This window comes from Peromyscus maniculatus, chromosome 21 (assembly GCF_049852395.1).
Source record: "Peromyscus maniculatus bairdii isolate BWxNUB_F1_BW_parent chromosome 21, HU_Pman_BW_mat_3.1, whole genome shotgun sequence".
NCBI classification, from domain to species: domain Eukaryota; kingdom Metazoa; phylum Chordata; class Mammalia; order Rodentia; family Cricetidae; genus Peromyscus; species Peromyscus maniculatus.
The window spans coordinates 57,018,493-57,040,145 of NC_134872.1; the positions used below are offsets into that span (position 1 = coordinate 57,018,493).

At 39.2% G+C, this 21,653-nt stretch overlaps 1 protein-coding gene across 10 annotated transcripts in view; it reads right to left on the bottom strand.

Annotated features, from left to right (window-relative positions):
- Nucleotides 1–21,653, bottom strand: part of Pkhd1 (PKHD1 ciliary IPT domain containing fibrocystin/polyductin) — a 483,551-nt gene that overhangs the window by 20,475 nt on the left and 441,423 nt on the right. For 9 of the 10 annotated variants that reach the window (XM_076557889.1, XM_076557888.1, XM_076557887.1 and 6 more), the window contains 3 exons: nucleotides 19,572–20,589; nucleotides 10,898–11,033; nucleotides 9,898–9,985 (listed from right to left, as the gene is read on the bottom strand). In XM_076557889.1, coding sequence (XP_076414004.1) covers nucleotides 9,898–9,985; nucleotides 10,898–11,033; nucleotides 19,572–20,589 — 1,242 coding nt within the window. Of the gene's footprint in view, nucleotides 1–9,897; nucleotides 9,986–10,897; nucleotides 11,034–19,571; nucleotides 20,590–21,653 lie in introns of those variants that run through there. The other variant, XM_076557895.1, reaches the window with a different exon arrangement.

Below are 21,653 nucleotides of genomic sequence, written 5' to 3' on the forward strand. Positions count from 1 at the left end.
GCAGTGGTTCACAACATGTGAGTCATGACCCACACAGGGGTCACAAATCAGATATTCTGCATATCAGCTACTTGCATTATGATTCATATCAGTAGCAAAATTACAGTTATGAAGTAGCAATGAAGTAACTTTATGGTTGGAGGTCACCACAACATGAGGAACTGTATTAAAATATTAAAAGACTGCAGCACTAGGAAGGTTGAGAACCACTGGTTTAGGGGATCGATCTCTCTCTTTAGGAAATCTGTATTAATGCAATAGTAGGGTTAAGCTAATACATCAAGATGACAACAGCTTGTCATCAAATCATGACTGGAAGAGTATACTGCTTTAGTAACACAGATTGCTTCAGCATTGGTTTCTCTGAATTAAAAGGAAAAAGTTGAAAAGAAAAGACACAAAGCTTATATTTTCATAAAGTTAAAGTAGGCAACTCAACTCAAACTCACATCCCTGTACCATAAATTGCCTTTGATCCACCATACCTAAATTTCTTTGCTGATTAATAGCTGTTACACTTCTCTCTGAAAATGTCATCATGGTAGACAAAGAGTTAAAAGAGTGATTTTAAAGTTTATGAATTTGTTTGTGATGTCTAAGGCTGAAAAGAATCATAAAGATTTAGTACATTTAGTGTTAACATTTTTCAATTCAATTGCTCAGTCCTTTCTATGAAAACAATGTCTTTCCTCATCAATTTTGCAGAGATAACTAAAAGTTTCTTTACACAAACCATATTTTCTTCCATCTCTAGAGAGTCCCAAAATAAATAAAATGCCCAGAAAAATGGAAATAAATAAGCCAAGACTCAAATAAATGATAGGCGCCTAAGATAAATGTACTTTATACTCTTTAAAACCTATATGCATCAAAATTATGGTCAATAAACTCTTGCAAACAATGAACTGCAGAGTACAGATGTTCAACATGAAATCGTTTGCTGCAGTTTTTCCTTTGACAAACGTCCTTATTGTTCCCATCTTTGGAAGAATGCAAAGCAGCATTTAATCGAAATGTGTCCGTCGAGCACTGTGAGTTTGCCTCATAGAACAGCCGCCAAACTGCCTAATGGAAAGTGCTTCAGCTCCAAATGGGTTTCCTTTTGCGTTAAATACCAGCTTGCCTTACAGATCTCCACAAAGACTCCCATATATATCTATGATATTTTCAGATTTGAAGCATATGTGCCCAAAAGCTGAAGCGCTTGCTGCCAAGTACAGTACATTACTCCAGGGTCCATCATATCCTTGGAATGGCTATTATAAAATATACAAATGTGTTGACAGGCTCCCTGATCAAGCTGGTATTAACAAGGTACTGGCTGAGAGAACTCGGGGTGAAGTGGGGAGGCAGACTGAAAACACCACTGAAACTGGGTTATATAGCCACCAAGAAATCGCACCAAGGTGTGTTTCTGCAGAGTATATGGTTTCTAAAATCCCTTTGCACGACATGCATCTTTCACCACCAACTCACTACTTGATATACATGCTAGCAAACTAATATATCAATAATGCCAGGAAATTAGTTTTAAAAATATATAGATTATTTTTTCTGCAATTGTGACCCATAATTGAGTTTCAGAGGATTTAAGGGAGACACCTTAAATTAATTGCCTTTGTATATGAATCCACTGTTTTGTGATGATAACATTTTTCATTGTGTAGGGACTAAAAACAGAAAACAAAGACCATTAAATGCAGAATAAAATACTTAGACTACACAAAGAGAATATTTCTGTGATTGTTATTTTCTTTTTCTCTGAGAACTACTTGGAGTAAGTTAGTAAATCCATTCCAAATGGTTCAATTTTCATTTTTTGTTGTTGTTGTTGTTTTGAGACAGGGTTTCTCTGTGTAGCTTTGGTACCTTTCCTGGAACTCACTCTGTAGCCCAGGCTGGCCTCGAACTCACAGAGAGCCACCTGCTTCTGCCTCTTGAGTGCTGGGATTAAAGGAATGCACCACCACCACCTGGCTCAGTTTTCATTCTTTATGAAGTTAAGGGGAAATATTTCAATAATAGGAAATAAAGGTGTGTGTGTGTGTGTGTGTGTGTGTGTGTGTGTGTGTGTGTGTGTGTTATAACCATAAAAATATTTAATTTTTATCTTGTTTCATCATACACACACACACACAAAATTAATACTTCTATCTACCGTTCTATTGGATATCCTGAAACAGGCAATAGTGGTAATATCAATCCATGTAGGCTAGTTGGATTGAGCATGGCTTAGTATTTAGTAAAACTAAATGACAAACTTTCCCCTGCTTCATTCACATTTCATAACCACAATATTATTTTAAGCTAGTTAGTGAGATCATCCTTAGGATAAATGAAAGTACAGAAAAGAAGGATGATTCGGAAGAATTTTTACAAGTGAATGAAGCATAGAGTCTAAAGCATGTATAGGAAGGGAGAACTTGTTGAGGATGACCAGGGTTGTGAGTATGACAAGATACAAGGTATGAACAGAGTATGGCTGATAAGTTGTGTGGTATGAGAAAAGAATGAAGCATTTGAATGAGGATAAAGAATTAATATAGAATGAAACATAAGTAAAAACTAGACATGAGCAAGTTCTGGAGAAGGTAGAGGCAGGTAAGTTCCACTAGTGATGTGCCATGTGAGGTTATCTTTTGTAGATGATACTGAATATGGAAAAAAAATCTGGGTATCATTATTTCTGACTGGAAGCTGATTTTCCATATACCCTAAGTATTATTGATACTGAAATACCACCACCACCAATATGGAATTGAACAATGGGCAGAGCAGCAGTACCCACACAGGAACTTCATAACTCTGTCTTGATACAGGTTTAAATGTTTAAACTTTGTATTGGCCAGCCCTGAATTGACTATTAATCTGATTTCTCCAATATGAGGTTTGATCCAGAAAAAAATGGCACAAGGAATCTTGAACTTTTTCTCTGATATTTTAAACCTGAGTTTCAGACTGTATTATTTAGGTTAAAGAAGTGACCTAGAGCAAAACCATGATGACAATATGCATGTCAACTCTATCAAAGTGAAAAGTTAAAAAATAAAAGAGGCTGTATGTCTAACATGTCTATGAGTAGATTCTCATAAAATGCATGCAATTTCTTAGACCTATCAAAATACAGAGAATGGCGGTACTAATGGGAGCACAAAGATATTGGAAATTTTGACAAAAATACATTTTGTGGAGGCTGGAGTTAAGTGGTTGAGAGAACTGGCTATTCTTCCAGATTCAATTCCCATCCTTTATATGTTATCCTACAATAGTCTATAACTCCAGTCCCAGGGGATCCAACACTCTCTATGGCCTGCAGGCACCAGTCACACAAGTATTATACAGATATACATGTATGCAGAACATCCATATAAATTAAGAAAAAAATAAGCTTAAAAAACGTATTTTGTAGGTAGCCTGAAAAGATCAGGCTTCTGAATAAGATATTGAAGGTCAAAATAATTGAAGGACAACCTGAAAGGTGATAGTGAGAAAATATATAGCTCTAATAAGAAAATAAGTATTATAAACTGAGGTTTTAAAGCTATGGAATATGTAATCACACAATGTAGATTGCTTCCTCAATGTTTTCAAGAAGTCCTGCTCTCTGGAGTTGATGATATACACTCTTACAGAAAACAAGAGGTATAAATGAGATGACATGGGGATGCTAGAACATCTTGGGCTCTGACATTAAATTATAAAAAAATTATGAAACCTCTGTAAATGAGAATTCATCAGTTGTGGCCCTGAATTAATATCATTTGCTTTATTTAGGGACAAAGAACAAAAAGTGAAAAAAATCCACATGAAAGATGAATATTTTAAATCAGATTATAAGAATAGCCTTAAAGCAAAAATAAATGTAGCTTGAAAGAACAGACAGAATTGAGCACAATTACAACTGACTCCTCACATGCAATTAAGTATTTTACATATCTATGGAAGCATGTGATGTATTCCAGACATATAGGTAGCAAGAAATATCCTCATCAAGGAAATGAGCAATTATAAAGATAGGCTGATGTTCAACCTGGTAAAGAAGTTATTTCCATGTGTGTAGAAAAAAAGTTTAGCTAATACAAAGTCAACAGAAACAACCTAGGCTAGCCCATGAAGTATATGAAAAACGTGAGATGTCAATTTGTCAAAGAAATATCTTCAAATTGTGTTAAGGATAGGGGTATATGACTAGTTATGACAATGTACAACATAGCACTGTATGGCATTATTGGAAATTAGCCATCAGGGAAGAAGCTTCCTGGTTGATTTAAGATGGATTTCTCTATGTAATCCAACCAAACTATGTAGTGTCTTTAGCTGTGGAGTCTTACCATTTACTTATGTTGATTAGCCAAGAACAATAGCAGTAGCCTGAGTTCTTTTGGAAACCCCTGCTACACAGAAAAAGACATCAATCATCTTATCCAATCCTAGCCCCCCATGCTACAGCACTGACCTGCCCAGCACGATGTAGTCACTGGTGCAAGAGTGGCATGGACCATAAGGAGGATAACCAACCAATTAAAGTCTGATCCACATGAGGGAATTTATGTCTTGTACAAACCTGGTCAAAAGCCCGTGATCGTGGAGGTCATGGGCACTACGGGAGAACTTACTATTGTTATTTTGCTAAATGTTCATGTCATCAAACAGCCTTCTAAATATTTCTAATTATACTCATAGATTCAGCTGTTCTCATCTATGGTCAGAGAAGCTTCTTTTTGCAGTGAGCAGGACTGAATGTAGACTCTTAAGTGGGCCAAGTACTGAGAATAAACGACTGTGAGTATTCATCCCTCATTGAGACATCTGTATTAAGTCCTCACCAAAGCTAAGGGAACATTATGAAAGAGGAAGGCAAGAAGGTAATAACTGGAAGACAGAAAGGAGTATTGTGAAATGCTCTCCTCTGGATATGACACAATTATAACATTCATGACTTCAAAGAGGCCTGCAGAAGATCAAGCAGCTTGGATGGGTAAGGGGCTCACAAGTCCCTACCCTTGGCTGAGGAGTTATTGGCAATTGATGGGGACTAGAGAAGGGATTGTCACTTTTCTTTGGAGGTGTGGCCACATGTGGGATCCTATGGAAGACCCCATACTTACACACATAATGGTAGAATGATGTAGATGCTGTGGAATATAAAATAAAGAGGATGTGACATTGTGAGGGGGATGTTTATAGGAACAAGGGAAGTTGGAAGGGAGAATATGTTGGGTGGATGTAATCATAGTACATTGTATACATATATGAATTTTCAGCTAGGGAAAAACCCAGGAACTCACAAGATTGTCTCTAGCTAAGACTCATAATGGTGGAGAGGGTGCTTGAACTAGCCTTCCCCTGAACTCAGATTTGTGTCTACCCTAATTGTCATCATAGAACCTACAATCAGTGACTTATAGAAGCAGATGCAGAAAACCAAAGACAAACACTTGGCCAAGACCCGGGAGTTCAATTGAAGAGAGGGAGGAAGGATTATAAGAGCAAGGGGGGTCAGAATCATGATGGGAAAGACCACAGAAATAGCCAACCCAAGCTTAGGGGAGTTCATGGACGCTGGACTGACAGCTGCGGATCCTGCATGGGACCAAACTAGGCCCTCTGAATGTGAGTGAAAGTTGTGTGGCTTGATGTGTTTGTGGGTCCCCTGGCAATGGGACCAGGACTTATACTGGATACATGAAATGGCTTTTTAGAGCCCATTCCCTATGGAATGATGCCTTACTCAGCCTTGATGCAGTGAAGAAGAGCTAGGTCCGGCCCCATCTTGGTATGCCAGCCTGTATTGACTACTGAAGGGAGGCCTTATCCTCTATGAGGAGGGGTGGGGGTGAGATGAGGGTAGGTGTGGGCAGTGGGAAAAGAGGAGGGAGGGGGAACAGGGGTTGGTATGCAAAAGGGAAGAAAAAAATTTAAATAAAAAAGTTATAAAATAAAAAAATAAGAACACAAAAGTTTTAATATAACATAGTAATTTAAAATTGACTATGATTCACTGCTACAGACCAGCTTCCAATGTTACTGAGATATCATTATATTCTAGGCATGTCATTTTCATGACAACAGTAAAGGCATAAAAGGCCAGTGTTATAAACCATATTGCTAGAAAGAATAGACTGTAAAACTTCACAAGATTGCTTGCTTCTGCCTGGGAAATATCATGGTAGAAATAAATGTTCATACATAATACAGGTCAGTTCTAATCTTGTTTTCTTGTTTTGTTACTGATAGATATCTCCTTAACATGCATATCTTGAAAATATTATTTTTCAGCAACAACTAAGATACTGTTTAGAATATTTCTATGATGTAAAAGTAGCAATATAGACTCTTGGTTGAGAAACTTGATCATCTGGTCTTGATAAGAATAATTCAGTAATACAAATTCAACAGACAATAAAAATTCATTGGCTCTATTCTTTTAGGTAGACTTTTGTGAGGTAGGTAGTTGCAGGTATAGACTTTCTAAAAATATCAGTTTATGAAGTACTGTATCAGTTAGTTTTGATTGTCAACTTGACAGAATTTGTCATCACTGTGAAGACACACCTCTGGGTGCTTCTGTAAACATGTTTTCAGAGAAGCTTAGCTGAGGCAGGAAGACCCATCCTGAATGTTACTAGTACCAACCTCTGGCCTGCAACCCCAGGATAAACACAAACAAGAAAGCAAGTGAAGTCCCAGCGTCCATCACTCTTTGCTTCTTCCTGACTGTCTGCGGGATGCTACCAGCTGCCTCACATTCACACTGCCATCGCTTCCCACTGCGATGAACTGTCCTCCTTCTGTGAACCAAAATAAGCCCATTTCCCTTGGGCTGCTTCTATCAGGGGTTTTGTGATGAGAACAAAAGTAACTAATGCACCTATATTAAAATTATTTCAATGGGTTTAATTTAGGGAATATTTAAAAAATATTTTATTAATTATTTGAAAATTCCATATTATATATTTTGTTCATATTCACCTTCACTTCCTCACTTCTCCCAGACCCACTTCCTCCTCCCCACTCCCCTGGCTTTTTGTTCTTTTATTTGCTTGGTTGTTTGCTTTTTCAAACCCACTGAGTAAATTTTGGGGAACATTTTATCAATATTTTTCACTGAAACTGCTTAGGAAAAAATGAAGGCATTGGCCTTTCTAGTGTTAAAAAAAAATCTCTGGCCTACTCAAGTATCAGGGGTAGCTTTAGAAACTTCCACAGAGCCAGCATATTCTTGGCTGTATCAAATCATGTTAAAATGAACTTCTCTTTGCCTCAAGGTAGCAGCTTTAGAACTGAATCATGGATCTGTGGCCATACATGGCGGGGCTTCTTTTATCTTATTTTTTTTTTCTTCCTTTGCTGGGGATTGAACCCAGTACTTCTTACATGCTCAACTTTACCACTGAGCCACATGCCCATTGAAAAAGACAATCCTACCTATCATCAGAGAATCCATGGTTCTTGTGTAGGGTTTGAAGACCTTTTCCACTGCACATAACATGGAATTGACAATTAGTTGAAATAACAAGGACGAATTAATTGGAGTAGGTGGAGGTGGTATATAAGAAGTAGGAACCCTTTGTCACACAAACCATAACAGTTGTAACCCCAAACTCTCTCCTTTGCTCTAAAATGTAAGCCACTTCTAAAGAAGTCTCTCTTCTGCCCTGCTTCCCCACCTCTGTCTTAATTCAGCTCAGCATTCAGACACTTACCTTCTTTTTATTTATTTTTTTTAATTTTATAATTTAATTTAATTTTACATATCAGCCACTGATTCCCTTGATCTCCCCCGTCCTGTGCCTCCCTCACCTCCCCCCTGACCCACCCCCCATTCCCATCTCCTCCAGGGCAAAGACTCCCCTGGGGATTGAGTTCAACCTGGTAGATTCAGTCCAGGCAGGTCCAGTCCCTTCCTCCCAGGCTGAGCCAAGTGTCCCTGTATAAGCCCCAGGTTCCAAACAGCCAACTCATGCTCTGAGGACATCAGCCGTTAAAGGCTAGGCTCACAACCAAAAATATAAGAGCACTTACCTTCTTTTGTTTCCCCTCTGATGCCTCTCATCTCAATGAGTACCACCAAACTCCAAACACCGTAGTAATGTCAGACCTCAAAGTCATCCTTTATTTCTTGTTTCTTTTACTCACCATATGTCACTTGATTCTACTTCTAAAAGGCAGTCTGAGCCAGCACTCTTTAGATCTCCAATTTCTGTCTAGGTGATGCAGTGCCCATTCTTATGTCTCACCAACTATATGCCAGAGAGATTATCTAACACATGTTAGACCTCAGCACTGCAACCTAATTAAAGATCTCCCAGTGGCTGTGCATCTCACCAAAGGCACAGGCCAGGCTCCCTACCTCCAATTCTAGAATCCACTGATATCTGGCTCCAACCTACCTCCCTGATATTTCACCTTCTCTCCTGGTTTCTCTTAGTTAATAGGCTTCTTTGTCCTTGTTCTGTCTATATAACTTGTTCTTTTTAATATAGTGTCTGTAGATCACAGTTTGGATTTTAAATGTAAAATCGTGGTGATGGAACTATTCTAAAATAACAATATATATTTTTGTAGCCCCCAAACAAAGACAAGTATTGGCAGCAGAGCTAATACTTAGATACTCTGAACACCCGGTTTGTCATAGACCACTGGGATACACCCATAAGCAACATTTTTATCCCATTGAGTTGGTTATTTTGCAAGAAAGTCTTTGTTTAACAAGTCAGATGGTCAGAATGTAAAACACAAAAACTACTTTTCACATAAAAATCATGATACGCATGTTTATTTCTCCTTGATTCATGGACAAATATAAAATTTAGGTATTTCCTGCAGAATACATAATCCCAGTTCTCTTTTTTCTAATACTAAAAACACTTCATACTAAATTACTTATATTTTCATTTTGATATATACAAATGCCCATGAAATTAGATGGAGCTGGCCTTGCTGCCAGAATTGAACAAGAGAGTAAGATGGGCATGAAAACAACAGAGGCAACAAACTTCAGTGGGAAGGTTGGCCCTGGGTCAGATGTTTGCACATTTACTGCATTTATCCTTCGTAACACTGAGGGTACTATGTATTTCCGTTCCCCTAATAGAAGCCACAGGTACTAGGCAAATGAATCCCTGGGCAAAAGAATGTGCCACGGGAGCACTGAGTAGACAGTATAGAACCTAGGACTCAAGAATCAGCCAAATCGTGAGGCTGTAAATATTTATTGCTAGACTAGTATTCCTTTTCATATACATTTGGTACTGTTGACAGAGAATGAAAAGAACTCAGAGAACTCTTTGGGCATGTTTGTGTTTGCCATGAATTCCTAATGGGACTGCAATGGTTTGGATGGGGTTGGAGGATGTCCCCTAGGAATTCATGTGTTGAAATTTTATATCCCTTGAATATGTGCTTTCCTGGGGGAAACTTTGGGATTCCTGTGCATCTTCTGTCAAGTTTCCCAAAAAGTAAGAATTTTTACATAGAAAATGATATGAATCACATATTCAGTAGAAGTAAAGGAAGGAAATGTGATTGAAATTGATAAGGTCATCAAGTGGAGCCTCCATGATTGAATATGATGCAATGATTAAAAGAGCCAAACATACATAATTATATACATATGTATTGTGTGTGTGTGTGTGTGTGTGTGTGTGTGTGTGTGTGTGTGTGTGTGGTATGTATGCACTTTCCATATCCTTTGCATGTAAAACCCTGTGGCATCTGTGGCATTCTGTCAGCAAAAAGGTCACCAGGCCCTGGAAACTCTGTATGAACCACATAATCTCCTTTTCTCTATAAAATCACCAGCTTCAAGTTTTTTGTCATAAGCAAATATCTAAGACAGTATGAATCTTTGTTGTACAAAGTAGTAACAGATACCTGAACGTCACTGGCACCTACCTTTTAGCATCAAATCCGATGCCCCTTCCAGAGAAGCTGAAATAATCCAAGGCTCTGAGGGGAAACCCAAAGACTCCACTCTTTGGTTCTGGCAATAAGAAAGAGAGAGAAAAAAACTGGATTTAGAACATCATTTTTTGATGTTCTCTCTAAAAAAAATGAGGAATGTTCACACATAAATGTTATTAAGCACACATGTACTTCAGGGAAGGAAGGAAATGATGAATGCGTCCCTTCTCATGTTCAATCAAAATTGACTTATTGAGAGGAGTCCATGGAATTTATTGTCTGCAATTTTAAAGCAGTGCTTGGAAGAAGAGAACCTGAAACTGAGTTACAAAAGAGAAGGGCATCCCAGGTATCCTAAGGTGGCTGGTAAGAAGAAAAGGTAAGAGAAGACAGCAGGGTAGAGAGATCCTCAGTAGCACAGCACTTGCCTAGCATAGGGACTGCTCTGAGCTCAATCTTCACCCCCTCAAAAGAAAATAACATAAAGTAGAACCAAGGCCACGGAGTCTGAGGGTGGGATTTCAGTAAACATAGGAGTGACCAACTTCAAGAATGAGCATGGGGAGGAAAAGCATCAGAGGTCTGTGTTTGCCTTTGGTAAATCTCAAGCCTTCATAGGAAATGCAAGAAGACACAGTGTGATGTGGCTTTTTCCTTGTCTTATTGTGTCTTGTTTTGTCCTATTTGGCTAATTTGGCTGTTATCTCTTGGAGGCCTGCTCTTCTCTTTAGAGGGAACCTAATGGGAGTGGACCTGGGGGAGAGGGCAGGTAGGAGGGAGCCAGGAGAAGTGGAGGGGGGGAAACTGTGGACAAGATGTATGGTATGAGACAAGAATCTATTTTCAATTAAGAAAAAAAAAAGAATGACCATCATAGTGAGAATTTCTACATGTTGCCAATTTCACATGGCAGTCACTCTGTAAATGTAGATTAGGAATGTTTTAACATAAAGCATGTTCTGTGGAAAAATGGCCAGATCTGAGGCACTACCTTCTCATCCAGGAAGACAAGCTGTGGCTGAACCGGCAGATCTACTCCCACTTCCCCATCTGAAGGCTGGACCAGCATGGAAAGTACAGAGGGCCGGGTATATATGAGGTTCCCAGTTCTTAAAGTACTTGCATTTCTAGGAAAAAAAAAAAAACAAAGATGAATGAGATCAATATACCCATAGGATTACAAAGATCACTTCTGTTTTCCATAGAAGAGTTTGACTGGTGAGAATATTTGAAGTTACCTGTATATCCACAAACATCACAAATACACCGTGTAGTGAATAATTCCATCTTTACCCACAATTTGTGTGTCCAAAATATTATGGATTATCCATGCTTAAAAATGAGGGTAAAGCAATTGGGAAGTAAAAAGTATGAACTTATAATTTTCACCAGTGTATTAAGTTAGCCCCCCCCCAAAAAAAAAAAAACTTCAGTGAAAAATATGATGACACTGAAATCTTTATAAGGCCAGGTTATGCTTGGCTATAAGCTGCTGAACCAGCTCTCCTGGGATATACCCTAATTTGTACTGTGCTCTAGTGTCTATGGTACAAATATTTTCCTACCATGGCTGAGTCCAAAATACCAAGATGCCACTGGACAAATCTAGGAAGAGATGGCCCTAACTCCACCACACCACCATTTTGTATTTATACTCTCCAAATGGACTTTCATTTAATAGGTCCCATATCTACACATTAATTGTAGTCCTTAGAAACATATGGTGCCAATAATGGTGGTAGTGGGTGTTTAGTGACACTGTATACCATGTACTATTAGCTTTGTCTGTATAAACTTATTACAGCTTTAAAACAAATCTGTGAGTTAGGTGCATTTACTTAGGTTTGGGGAGTGAGGGGTTAAAAAAGAATGACATAGCACATGCCTTGTAAACCATAACTATTTTTGCCACTTAACTATACTGCCAGTGACCTATACTACTTCTCACGTTGTCCAGACATGCTAACTGCTGGTGAGACCTAGCATAAAATAATTCTATAACCCATGATACCTCAAAGCAACTCAGTGTTTTGGTTTGCTGAAAGATGGAGCTTATGAGAACATTAGTAACTTACTATTTCTTTTAACTTATGTATTACACATCATAGACATGCAACAGATATTTCACAAGCTAAATGGAGATTTGTAGATAATATACCACGCATTCTGCTCCAATATACAGTGTGATTTGATGAGCTGCATTTAGAGTAGTTAGTTCTGGTCTCATAAAGTTTTTATTGTATTTTCAACCATAGCCTCAATTAAATATTTGTGAGTCACTTATGCTATTTTCTGTCTTCTACTCTTCCCTCATGGGAGTAAGAAAGAATAAAGCATTGTTTACTTATCAGAGGCAGTGAATGACAGTCAGAGGTGAACATTAGTCCTGAAAGAGGAAATAATGGAAGAATGATTATAATGGGCCAAAATATATGAAGTTTCTACAGGAAGCAATTTCCTTGTGCCCTACAAACCAAAGAATGGTACAAGCAGAGTGGGATTATATGGCCCTAGGAACATGGATTTTCCACCAAGCTAAGGTCCTGGCTGCTGAAACCTCTCCCAGGAAGTTCTGTGCCCAATCATCTAAGTTTGCTTAGCCTGAAGAGCTAAGGCTCCTTTCTTTGTTAAAAAAAGAAACAATGTACATTAGTGTTGTTTCTTAAAATATGTCATTCTATTTTTTTGTTGGGTATAGTTATTGGAAACATTTAACATTGTTACTAAGTCTTATTCCTCTAGTAACCTCATCCTTAAATGTTTTCTGATAAGAGAGGGGTACAAGCAAACATCCTGGGTTAAGGAAACTGAAAAACCCATTAAAGACTCTGACTTAAGTACATTGGTATCTGGAGACCCTAGGTTGGCTTGAATGCTTACAGAAAGGCCAGTCCCTGACACACTTTAAAGTTTATTGTGAGCAAACACCTCTTATTAAATGTAAACAGCATCTCACTGGAGGTCAGAGACTGGCGGCTGCAGCATATCCCAAGGTAATACCACTTTAAGCTCCACATAAACTCTTAAGCAGTTTCTATCCTAAAACCTGACCGTAGGTGGTACAGTTTTTTACGATATGTTATAATAGTGCAATAAATCTGTTAGCTTAAAATCGAATCTCCGTGGCCTTTTAGAGAAATCATCATTAAATGCAGGGTCCTGTTAATGATGCCATTGAAGTGAAATTGTTTAATCTGCTAAGGGGGTGAAAGGTCACCAAATGAATTTTTTATAATACATCAACTTGACACGCAATAGGGAAAACTGTAATAGATAAAAGCAAAGGAAAAGGGCACTGTCTTCTTCTGATAGGTCAATAGCAGCCAGGAGAGTCACTCATCCACTTTCCTTTCATGATGGGGCTCCTTTTGCATTTAATATGGACACCCAATTAATACCTCAGTACCACAGACAACCTCATTTTAGGTGACTTATAGCAATTTCTCCCCCTTCCCTGAAATGAAAGTGATCACAATACATCATAGCATTGTGCGAATTAACGTTAATTGATTCAAGTTACCAAGCAATGATGGGCCGCTTATATAATCTAGGCGTTATTGGGTGCTAGAAGGGATGAAGGGAAGATTAGATTCCAGTGTCCGTTGCTGTGACGACGGGAGTCACCTGACGCCTTGTTAGACAGTTGTAAGGTTCTATTGCTGGCCCCAGTGGGGTCGTCAGTAAACTGGAGTGATGTCCAAACATCATTACACGCTGCTCCAATATTAAAGCAAAGGGATTAGCAACTTATTGCAAGCAACCTGGATTTGTCATTGTGCTGTCGTTATCCAATTTCCAACTGCTAATGTGACTGTAGCCTGCAGGCAAAAGGACCTACAGCCAAACTTTAAAAAATGGGGGAGGAATGTTCCCTCCATCTCCTCCAGTTTCAACCACTATTTAACAGCTTGCAAAACTCAGTCAAGTATGTGAAATATATTTTTCCCTGCAACGCTTAAGTGTAGGCTGAAGGAGGAAGATCGTGACGGTGCAGAAACTTCCCAGCTCAGAGACCACCACCATTCTGTCCAACATGTGCTTCTAAATCTGGCGGAGGTGACATGCTCACCTCCTAGAAGACAAGACTATGGCAAACATAGCAAATGGAAAGGAATGAATCCTAGTGGTAGACACTGTCTCTCAATAAGACCTACTGTGTTGGGGGAGGGTGGTGTGGGGAATTTCTGGTACTTCCTCTTCGCCCCTCCAAGGTTGTCTACTAGGTTTCCACTAAACAAAAACATAAAGAAATCCCTGTGTTTTCATTAGATTTCCAAGATATCCTGAGTGCCTATGGTCTCTCTTGTTGTCAACGGACTAGAAAAATGATACAGTTTATATGTACCACATAGGAGACCTGAAAAAAGGGAATGGGTGATTTCTGTACCCCAGAAGAAAAAAAAGTAAGTTTTCCAGTCAATTCCAGTTGACAATCAATGTTAGACTTCCTAATATGTACAAAAATTGCTTGAGGCAATGTGAGATATGCAAAGATAAATACAACACTATAACTCTGCCCCTGGACTCTTTCATACCTCTGGATGACAAGAATGGCTTTCCTAGATATCTTTCTGAATGGATACAAACCATTTTATCCACATTTAATGATCCTCATGATCCCTATTAAACTCAGGCAGCTCCCTTAGCAGTTGCTCTTCACAGTTGGGAAGAATTATCTTATGATCTCCTACTGATGCTATGGTCCAATAATTTCAAGTCTGACACATTACACGCCCCTACTCCATCTTACCATAACACTTTATCATCTCAGTACCCATCACACCCTTTCTCTGCACTTAGGCCATGAATTGCCTCAGGAAGGCTACTACCCAGACTGGCCTGGCCAATTTCAACTTTGGGTGCGCTGTCCACATAGTGAGCTTACTTATGCTCCAAACTATTTAGCTAAACTCTTGGATGGCCTGAAATTGTCCATTTAAAATAGCAGTATGCTGATAGTAAACATGATACATCTTTCAACAATTTCAATGAAAGGCAAACATTCTGGAAACGTATCTAAAATATTTTAATTGGTAAGTTATTTGAGATAATATTTTATGATAAATCTAGCAAGAATAAAATTATGAGTTAAAGTTATGCAAAAGAACACAAATAACTATTAAGATTCTATACAAATATTCAAATTTTTCTATTTACATGGAGGTATGGTAGTGGTAAAAGTTTGGTTAAAAGGAAACAAAAACCACTCAAGGTTTTTTTAGTCAAAGAGATTAATATAAAGTAGTGAAGGTTGTGGGCATGGAGACCTTTGTGCTGACAGATAAGTACTAGAGGAACCTGGAGTGTTAAGCACACAAGATTGTTCCTGCAAGAGAAGGGATGCTATGTCTGTTATCTACCCAAAAGACTGGGAGCAGGTGTGTTTAAAAGTCCGATGACCTTTGCTCTGTCTGTAGGGCTAGAGACATTTCTAGTGCCCAATTATCCCCAGACACTTACGGTAAATTTGTTTTTCCTCAGCCAATCTATAGAACCTGTATTTATGGACTTCACAAAGAGTTTCCATGTCTTCACTTCTGATCTCCATTTAGCTTACTTTGTTCCTCAAAGAGATTTATATATACTTTGCTGGGCACGTGAGATTGAGTTAATTACCTCCAGAGTAAGTTTTCACCCACTGTGCTATGCTTAAATATACCTAAAATAAACCAGCCAGGGCCAGCCTCCAGAAGTTTGAAACAACACCAGCTACTTGGTCCTGATGAACTGAATCATTTTCTTGCCTTTATCTGACCATCTCTCTGCAGGCCTCCTGCAGAAGGTTACATAGGACCATCCGAGTAGAGAAGCTAAATAGTTATTGTGATAGTTGATCTTCACTTTAAATTTGACTGGGCTGAGAATTATGCAGGAGGTGGTGAGACAAATTTCTTGGTGTGGCTGTAAGGATTAATTCAGAAGGAAACACCGAAACCCGAGTATGGGTGGTACCTTGCTAGCGGGTGACGATGTAGACTACCCCATAAATATTACACAGATAAAAGTATACTTGTTTCATTTTTTAAAAAAGTAACACCAATAGGCAGGTTCATGTTGTTAATTCATTTTTTGCTATATCAAGCTTTTATTTAATTTTTTTGAGGATTTCTTACATAAATACACTGTATTTATATCATCTCAACTTCTCCTTTCTCCTAGCCAGCTCTCCCCTTTCCCCTCTACTCCTAGGAACACACTGGTATGTATAAAACCTACTGAATACTAAACCCATTTAGCTTGGTTTATATGTACATGTGCTTACGGTGTAACATAATACATTTTCACTAAGTAGGAGAGAAAAATATTGTTTTAAGTATCCATTTACTTAAAAGTCTCTAGATTTTCAGTGGTGATATAATAAAATATTTTGATATGCATATATATATTGTTTAAACTGGAATAATATGTTGGACATGATAGCTGTTCAAATAATGTTTGGGAATAAAAACTGTTGAAATGTGAATTTTCATGAGGTATCTTATTTATCATTCACTCTATCTTTATATATATTTTAATGCATTTTAAAGTAGTTTGGACTAATTTTTGGAACTGGGATCTATTGTGCATGAGGATAGAGACCTGCTGGATGCAGGGATATCAGCAGCAGTAACAGAGTATACATAACAACTTATTCACAAGAAAAAGCACAGAAAAACATGTAAACCCCAGAACAACAATCAAATATTCATTGGTCTCAGATCATTTAGTATGAGAACAATAGACCCTAAAGCCATTTTTTTGCAGACACAGGACTCTGAAATAAATTATAATCTTACTGATGAGTATGATGAATGATCAATAAAACTTTGACTGTGAGTTGTGAATGAATTGTGAGTGTCCTGTTATTTCCCATTTAATAAGGCTAGGTATTCAAAGTCAATGGAAAATTTGTATTTATTTCCTTTCTTTTTAGCCCAGGTTAACCTCAGATTCATTATGTACACAAGCATAACCACGAATTTCTGATCTTCACCCTCCTCCACACCAGCACTATTACTGTAACTGTGTGTTAACACATAGAGTAATGTGGTAATGGGTATGTAACTCAAGGATCAATGTACTATAAGCAAGCACTCTACCAACTGAACTAGAGTGTCGGGGCCATGGGTGCTATGGAACTGAACTCTGGTCTTCATGCTCACGGGGCAAGTACTTTACTCATTGAACCATCTCCACAGTTCCTTAAATCATTGTGATGGGCCCTCTTCTGTCTTCACAACATTGACACCATAAGTCGTTTTTACACCTGGAACTGCTGTTTCTCCTTTGTTTTTCCCCCTATGGCAGGAAAAAATCTGCTTGTCTAAGACTCAGGTGTTGACTAAGCCAACTATAATAACTCAGGATATTTTTCCCATTTTAGGGTCAAATGTGCCACAGAACACAGCAAAATCTTAAAACTATTCCTTCATCATTCTTAGGGTCAAGAGGTTACAGAGGTGCATCTTTGAGAGGACGTCATAGAAATTCTGCCAACTACAGACAGCTTAGGTATTTTGAAGCTAAGCTTCTGTAAGAGAGATAGCCAAATTTAATTTTATTATTTACTGATACTGTATGTATGTATGTATGTATGTATGTATGTATGTATGTATGTGTATGTACCTGAATATATACACCCTGGCTCAGTATATGAAGTAATGAGCAATCTAGGGAGACATCAATTGTATCTGACATCAATCTGCACAGGTACACATGCGTCTGAAGTTTATACTCCGGTATGAAAAGGAGAAAAGAGATGAGAAAATGTGGGAAAAAATGAGAGACATTCTAGAGTGAAGGTCAAGCTTCTAGTGAAAGAAAGGCAGGCTGTACTAAATGTTCTGTCAGGATTCCTGAATACAATGTATGGAAACACAACCCTGGTGGGGAACTTCTAGCTTAAAAAGGGAATGCAGAATGTATTCATCTCTTCCCACTAAAAATTCCACTGAAACTACCTAAAGCATGAAACTGGGTAAAATAGTGTGGGGGGGGGAAATAAAATAAAGAAAATAGGCAAATAGACAGCAAAATGACTGCATATGCCAATACAAGTCTAAAAATTGAACAAGTTCATGCTACTGTCCTATGCAGGCAGAGGAAGTTTAAATCCAGATTTCCTGACAGGAGGGTAAGGGGAAAAGGTGAGGGGATTGACTACACACCCAAAGAGCAGATAGCAATATTATTTCCCCTCACATTCTAAAGTGCTAGTTTCTTAAAAATAAGTAGTGATCATCTGGAAATGTAAGTTTCCAAGATGGCCTCATTTGTTGAAATGCCTGCAACCCCTGTACATAACAGTAGTGACCTTCCAGAGGACTTCATTAGTGCTTTCCCCTCTGAAAAGAACTCATCCTCAGACTCATCTCTGCTGTCTCAAGGTCAATTCATTAGTGTGAATATGGCTCTCTGGGGAGTTCAGTAGAGGTCCTAACTGATATTGGTAAGAGCTGAAAGACACCAAGCAGGCTTTGGGGCCTGTGTATGGCTTCGAGGCAGTTTACCATAGGGTACACAATGTTCAGAGACACACGGAACCTTGCTAGTACTTGTCAATTCTATGGGGCACGCTGTTCCTCACTCAGCAGACCTTATCATCAGGTATGCTTTTCTTTACTTTCCCATGATTTACTTTTTTTTTGTCTTACACATGGAAAAACTCTTAAAATACCAACAAAACAAAGAGACGAAGGATATAACAATTTCCAACAGAAAATCAATACCATATTATTTGTGCTTCATGTTTTTTTTATTAGATAAGAAAAATCTGAGTCAGAAGTGAAGACAGCATGTTATGACTGATGATGAGTGATGGAGGTGACCTTTGGGCTGAAGCCATCTCATGTCTACAGGACAGGATGACTTGCCCCACAAACATGTGCTTTGTGGCCTATTTGTTCCACTCTGCAGGATTTTCCCATTGGACCTTGACTACTTCTACTCAATGCCTTCTCTCGTACTAAAAGATGACTACACACTGCAATATTCAATATTTTGGAACAGTGAAGAAGATAAAGCAACAAGCTATAGCTTTGATCTCTAGGTATACATATAAATCTATAAGAACTTGGTGCAGCCTAAATGAAGTTACACTAAGAAGAAAAATTAAGCAAAACCGAAATGCATCAGCACCATTGACACCCATATTACTATACAAAACTGTAATAGTAACACTAGGATAATTACTCTTTGTAAAATGTTAATTACCCTCTCCCAGGGATGAACCTTCTTACTGGTTATATATGTGGTCAGTCCCTGAAATCATATATAAACCAACAGCAAAAATGGACTCAACATGCTATGTTTATATATTTCATGCATATATACATACACACATATATTTACACATATACATGTATGTATATATATTGTATGTATATGTACATATATATGTGTGCATGTATATATGTGTGTATGTAAAAGAACATAAATCAAAGAAAAAGACGTTATCAGTTTGAGACAGCAGAGTGGGAGGGATTGGAGGGAGAAATACCTGGGAGGGGTTGGAAGGATGAAGAGAAGGAGAAAGCGATAGAATTCTATTTTATCTAAAATGTAGTTTTTTTTAAATATCAATAAATGAGTTGATTGTATTTGCTTCCAATTAGGTATGTGGCTTTGGATTTTTATAGGCCCAAGAAGTCACCCTTCATCAAGTTAGTGTGATAATTACTGCTTACCTATAGCCTGTGACTCCTTCTGACTGAGTCACCAGTAGGGCCCCGACAGCCATACCAAGAACATCTTCCAGGACTCCAGTCTGTTGAGCAGTGATAACTTGGTAAGCCAAATTCTGTAATCTGTTACTTGGTAAGGATGGAATGAATTCAGTGCTCCTTACATTTGGCAGATCACCAATTTCGATGACAATCACCTTTGAGAAAGTTTCTGCAGAGCTTGTTGGTGTGATCCTGTAGGACATCATTTCTGCCATGAGAGGTCTGCGTTGACCAAATCTGGTAGAAGCACTAAGGTAAGTTACAGTTGGGCAATTGCGCTTTCGTTTTCCTCTACTGTTTGCAATGGCCTCTAAGGTCTCTTTGGTGCCAGGCATCTCCAGAGTGAATTTGATTTGGTTTGGGTCAATCTGTAAGAAGCGTGTTAGGCTTTCAAGCATTGCTCTTTCCCATCCTTTTTCTAGGACTGAAAATGTCGCAGTGAAAGCCAAATGAATGGAAACACTGGAGTGTATCTCAACAGGCTCCCCTCCTTGCAGCACAACATACAAGAGGTTATTCATGATGTCAAAGTAGTTGGCACCAGCAGACTCATTCAACAATGAAGACGCTGACTCTACTGGAGTAGGTGGAATCAACCTTTTTTCTAAGAAAACGTGAGGGCTCTGAATCTCATTGTAGAACACAGCCAAGATGAGCTTGGAGGTGCTTCTGTTGCCCAGTAGAGAAAAGTGCAATAATGGGGGTGTTCGCTCCACAAAGCATACTTTGGTAATTTGCCTGGTAGGTAAGATGGTATAGAAACTAGACACAGAGGTAGCGGTAGAGCATAGGGTATTATCCTTCACCCTGCTAAATGTGTCAACAAAGCCATTAGTAACAGATACAAGTGGGTATGATGTTGGGACTGTCCAAGTTACATCAACATTATGGAGAATTAGGACTACGTGTTCAGTCTGCTTGCAGAAGAAGCCATGGATCATTGCTCGGAATGTGCATTTCTGTTCTTCTCTGAATATACCTGTGATGCAAAAGAAACAAATATGAGCTACAACTAATGAGGATTTGTAAACCACTCTTCTCATTATCATTTGTTATACTGTCAAATATTTATTGACCATTTGACTGTATTAGATATTGGGAACACAAAGAAATCTTGAGCAAAATATGGAAAAATACATGCATTAAAGAAAATCCATTTGACATATTCTAATGATAAATATCGTTTTAAGATTAACAACAAAAACAATGGTTACGTGTAAAAAGAGTTGAAGACATAAAATAATTGAGTCAGGAACAATCAAGAAAACAAATGGTCAAGAGTCCATGGGTAAATAGAAACAGTTACTGCTGGCAGAATTGCAAATTTCTGAAGACACTGTGGAAATCATTATGAATGTTTCTTTTTAAAAAATCTAAAAGTAGGCCCCCAGCTCCCAGCCTGCCCCCGACGACTTCCCTTCTGGACCAGAGGTGAGTACCCGGGTCCAACCCGGACCCCATACCTGGGCACCAGCCACCCCGGGAGGACCTGCCCAGCTTGGCGCCGGGTTCTGGCCACCGGGCAGCTCCCCTTCTAGCCCCACCGGGAGGGATCCCCATTTCCAAGCCCCCGGCAGCCCCTGCAGTCTCCGTGCCCTGCCCCCACGCCCATCTGCCCAAGACCCCAGCCACTTCCTGAGACTTAGAGACCGGCCCCCAGCTCCCAGCCTGCCCCCGACAACTTCCCTTCTGGACCAGAGGTGAGTGCCTGGGTCCAGCCCGGACCCCATCCCTGGCCACCAGCCACCCCGGGAGGACCTGCCCAACTTGGCACCAGGTTCTGGCCACCGGGCAGCTCCCCTTCTAGCCCCACCGGGAGGGATCCCCATTTCCAAGCCCCCGGCAGCCCCTGCAGTCTCCGCGCCCTGCCCCCACGCCCATCTGCCCAAGACCCCAGCCACTTCCTGAGACTTAGAGACCGGCCCCCAGCTCCCAGCCTGTCCCCGACTGCCATTCTGGACCAGAGCTTGCCCCTGACTTCCCTTCTGGACCAAAGAGTTGGACAAGAGAACTCCCTTTTGGACAAGAGAGAGAGTCTTCCTG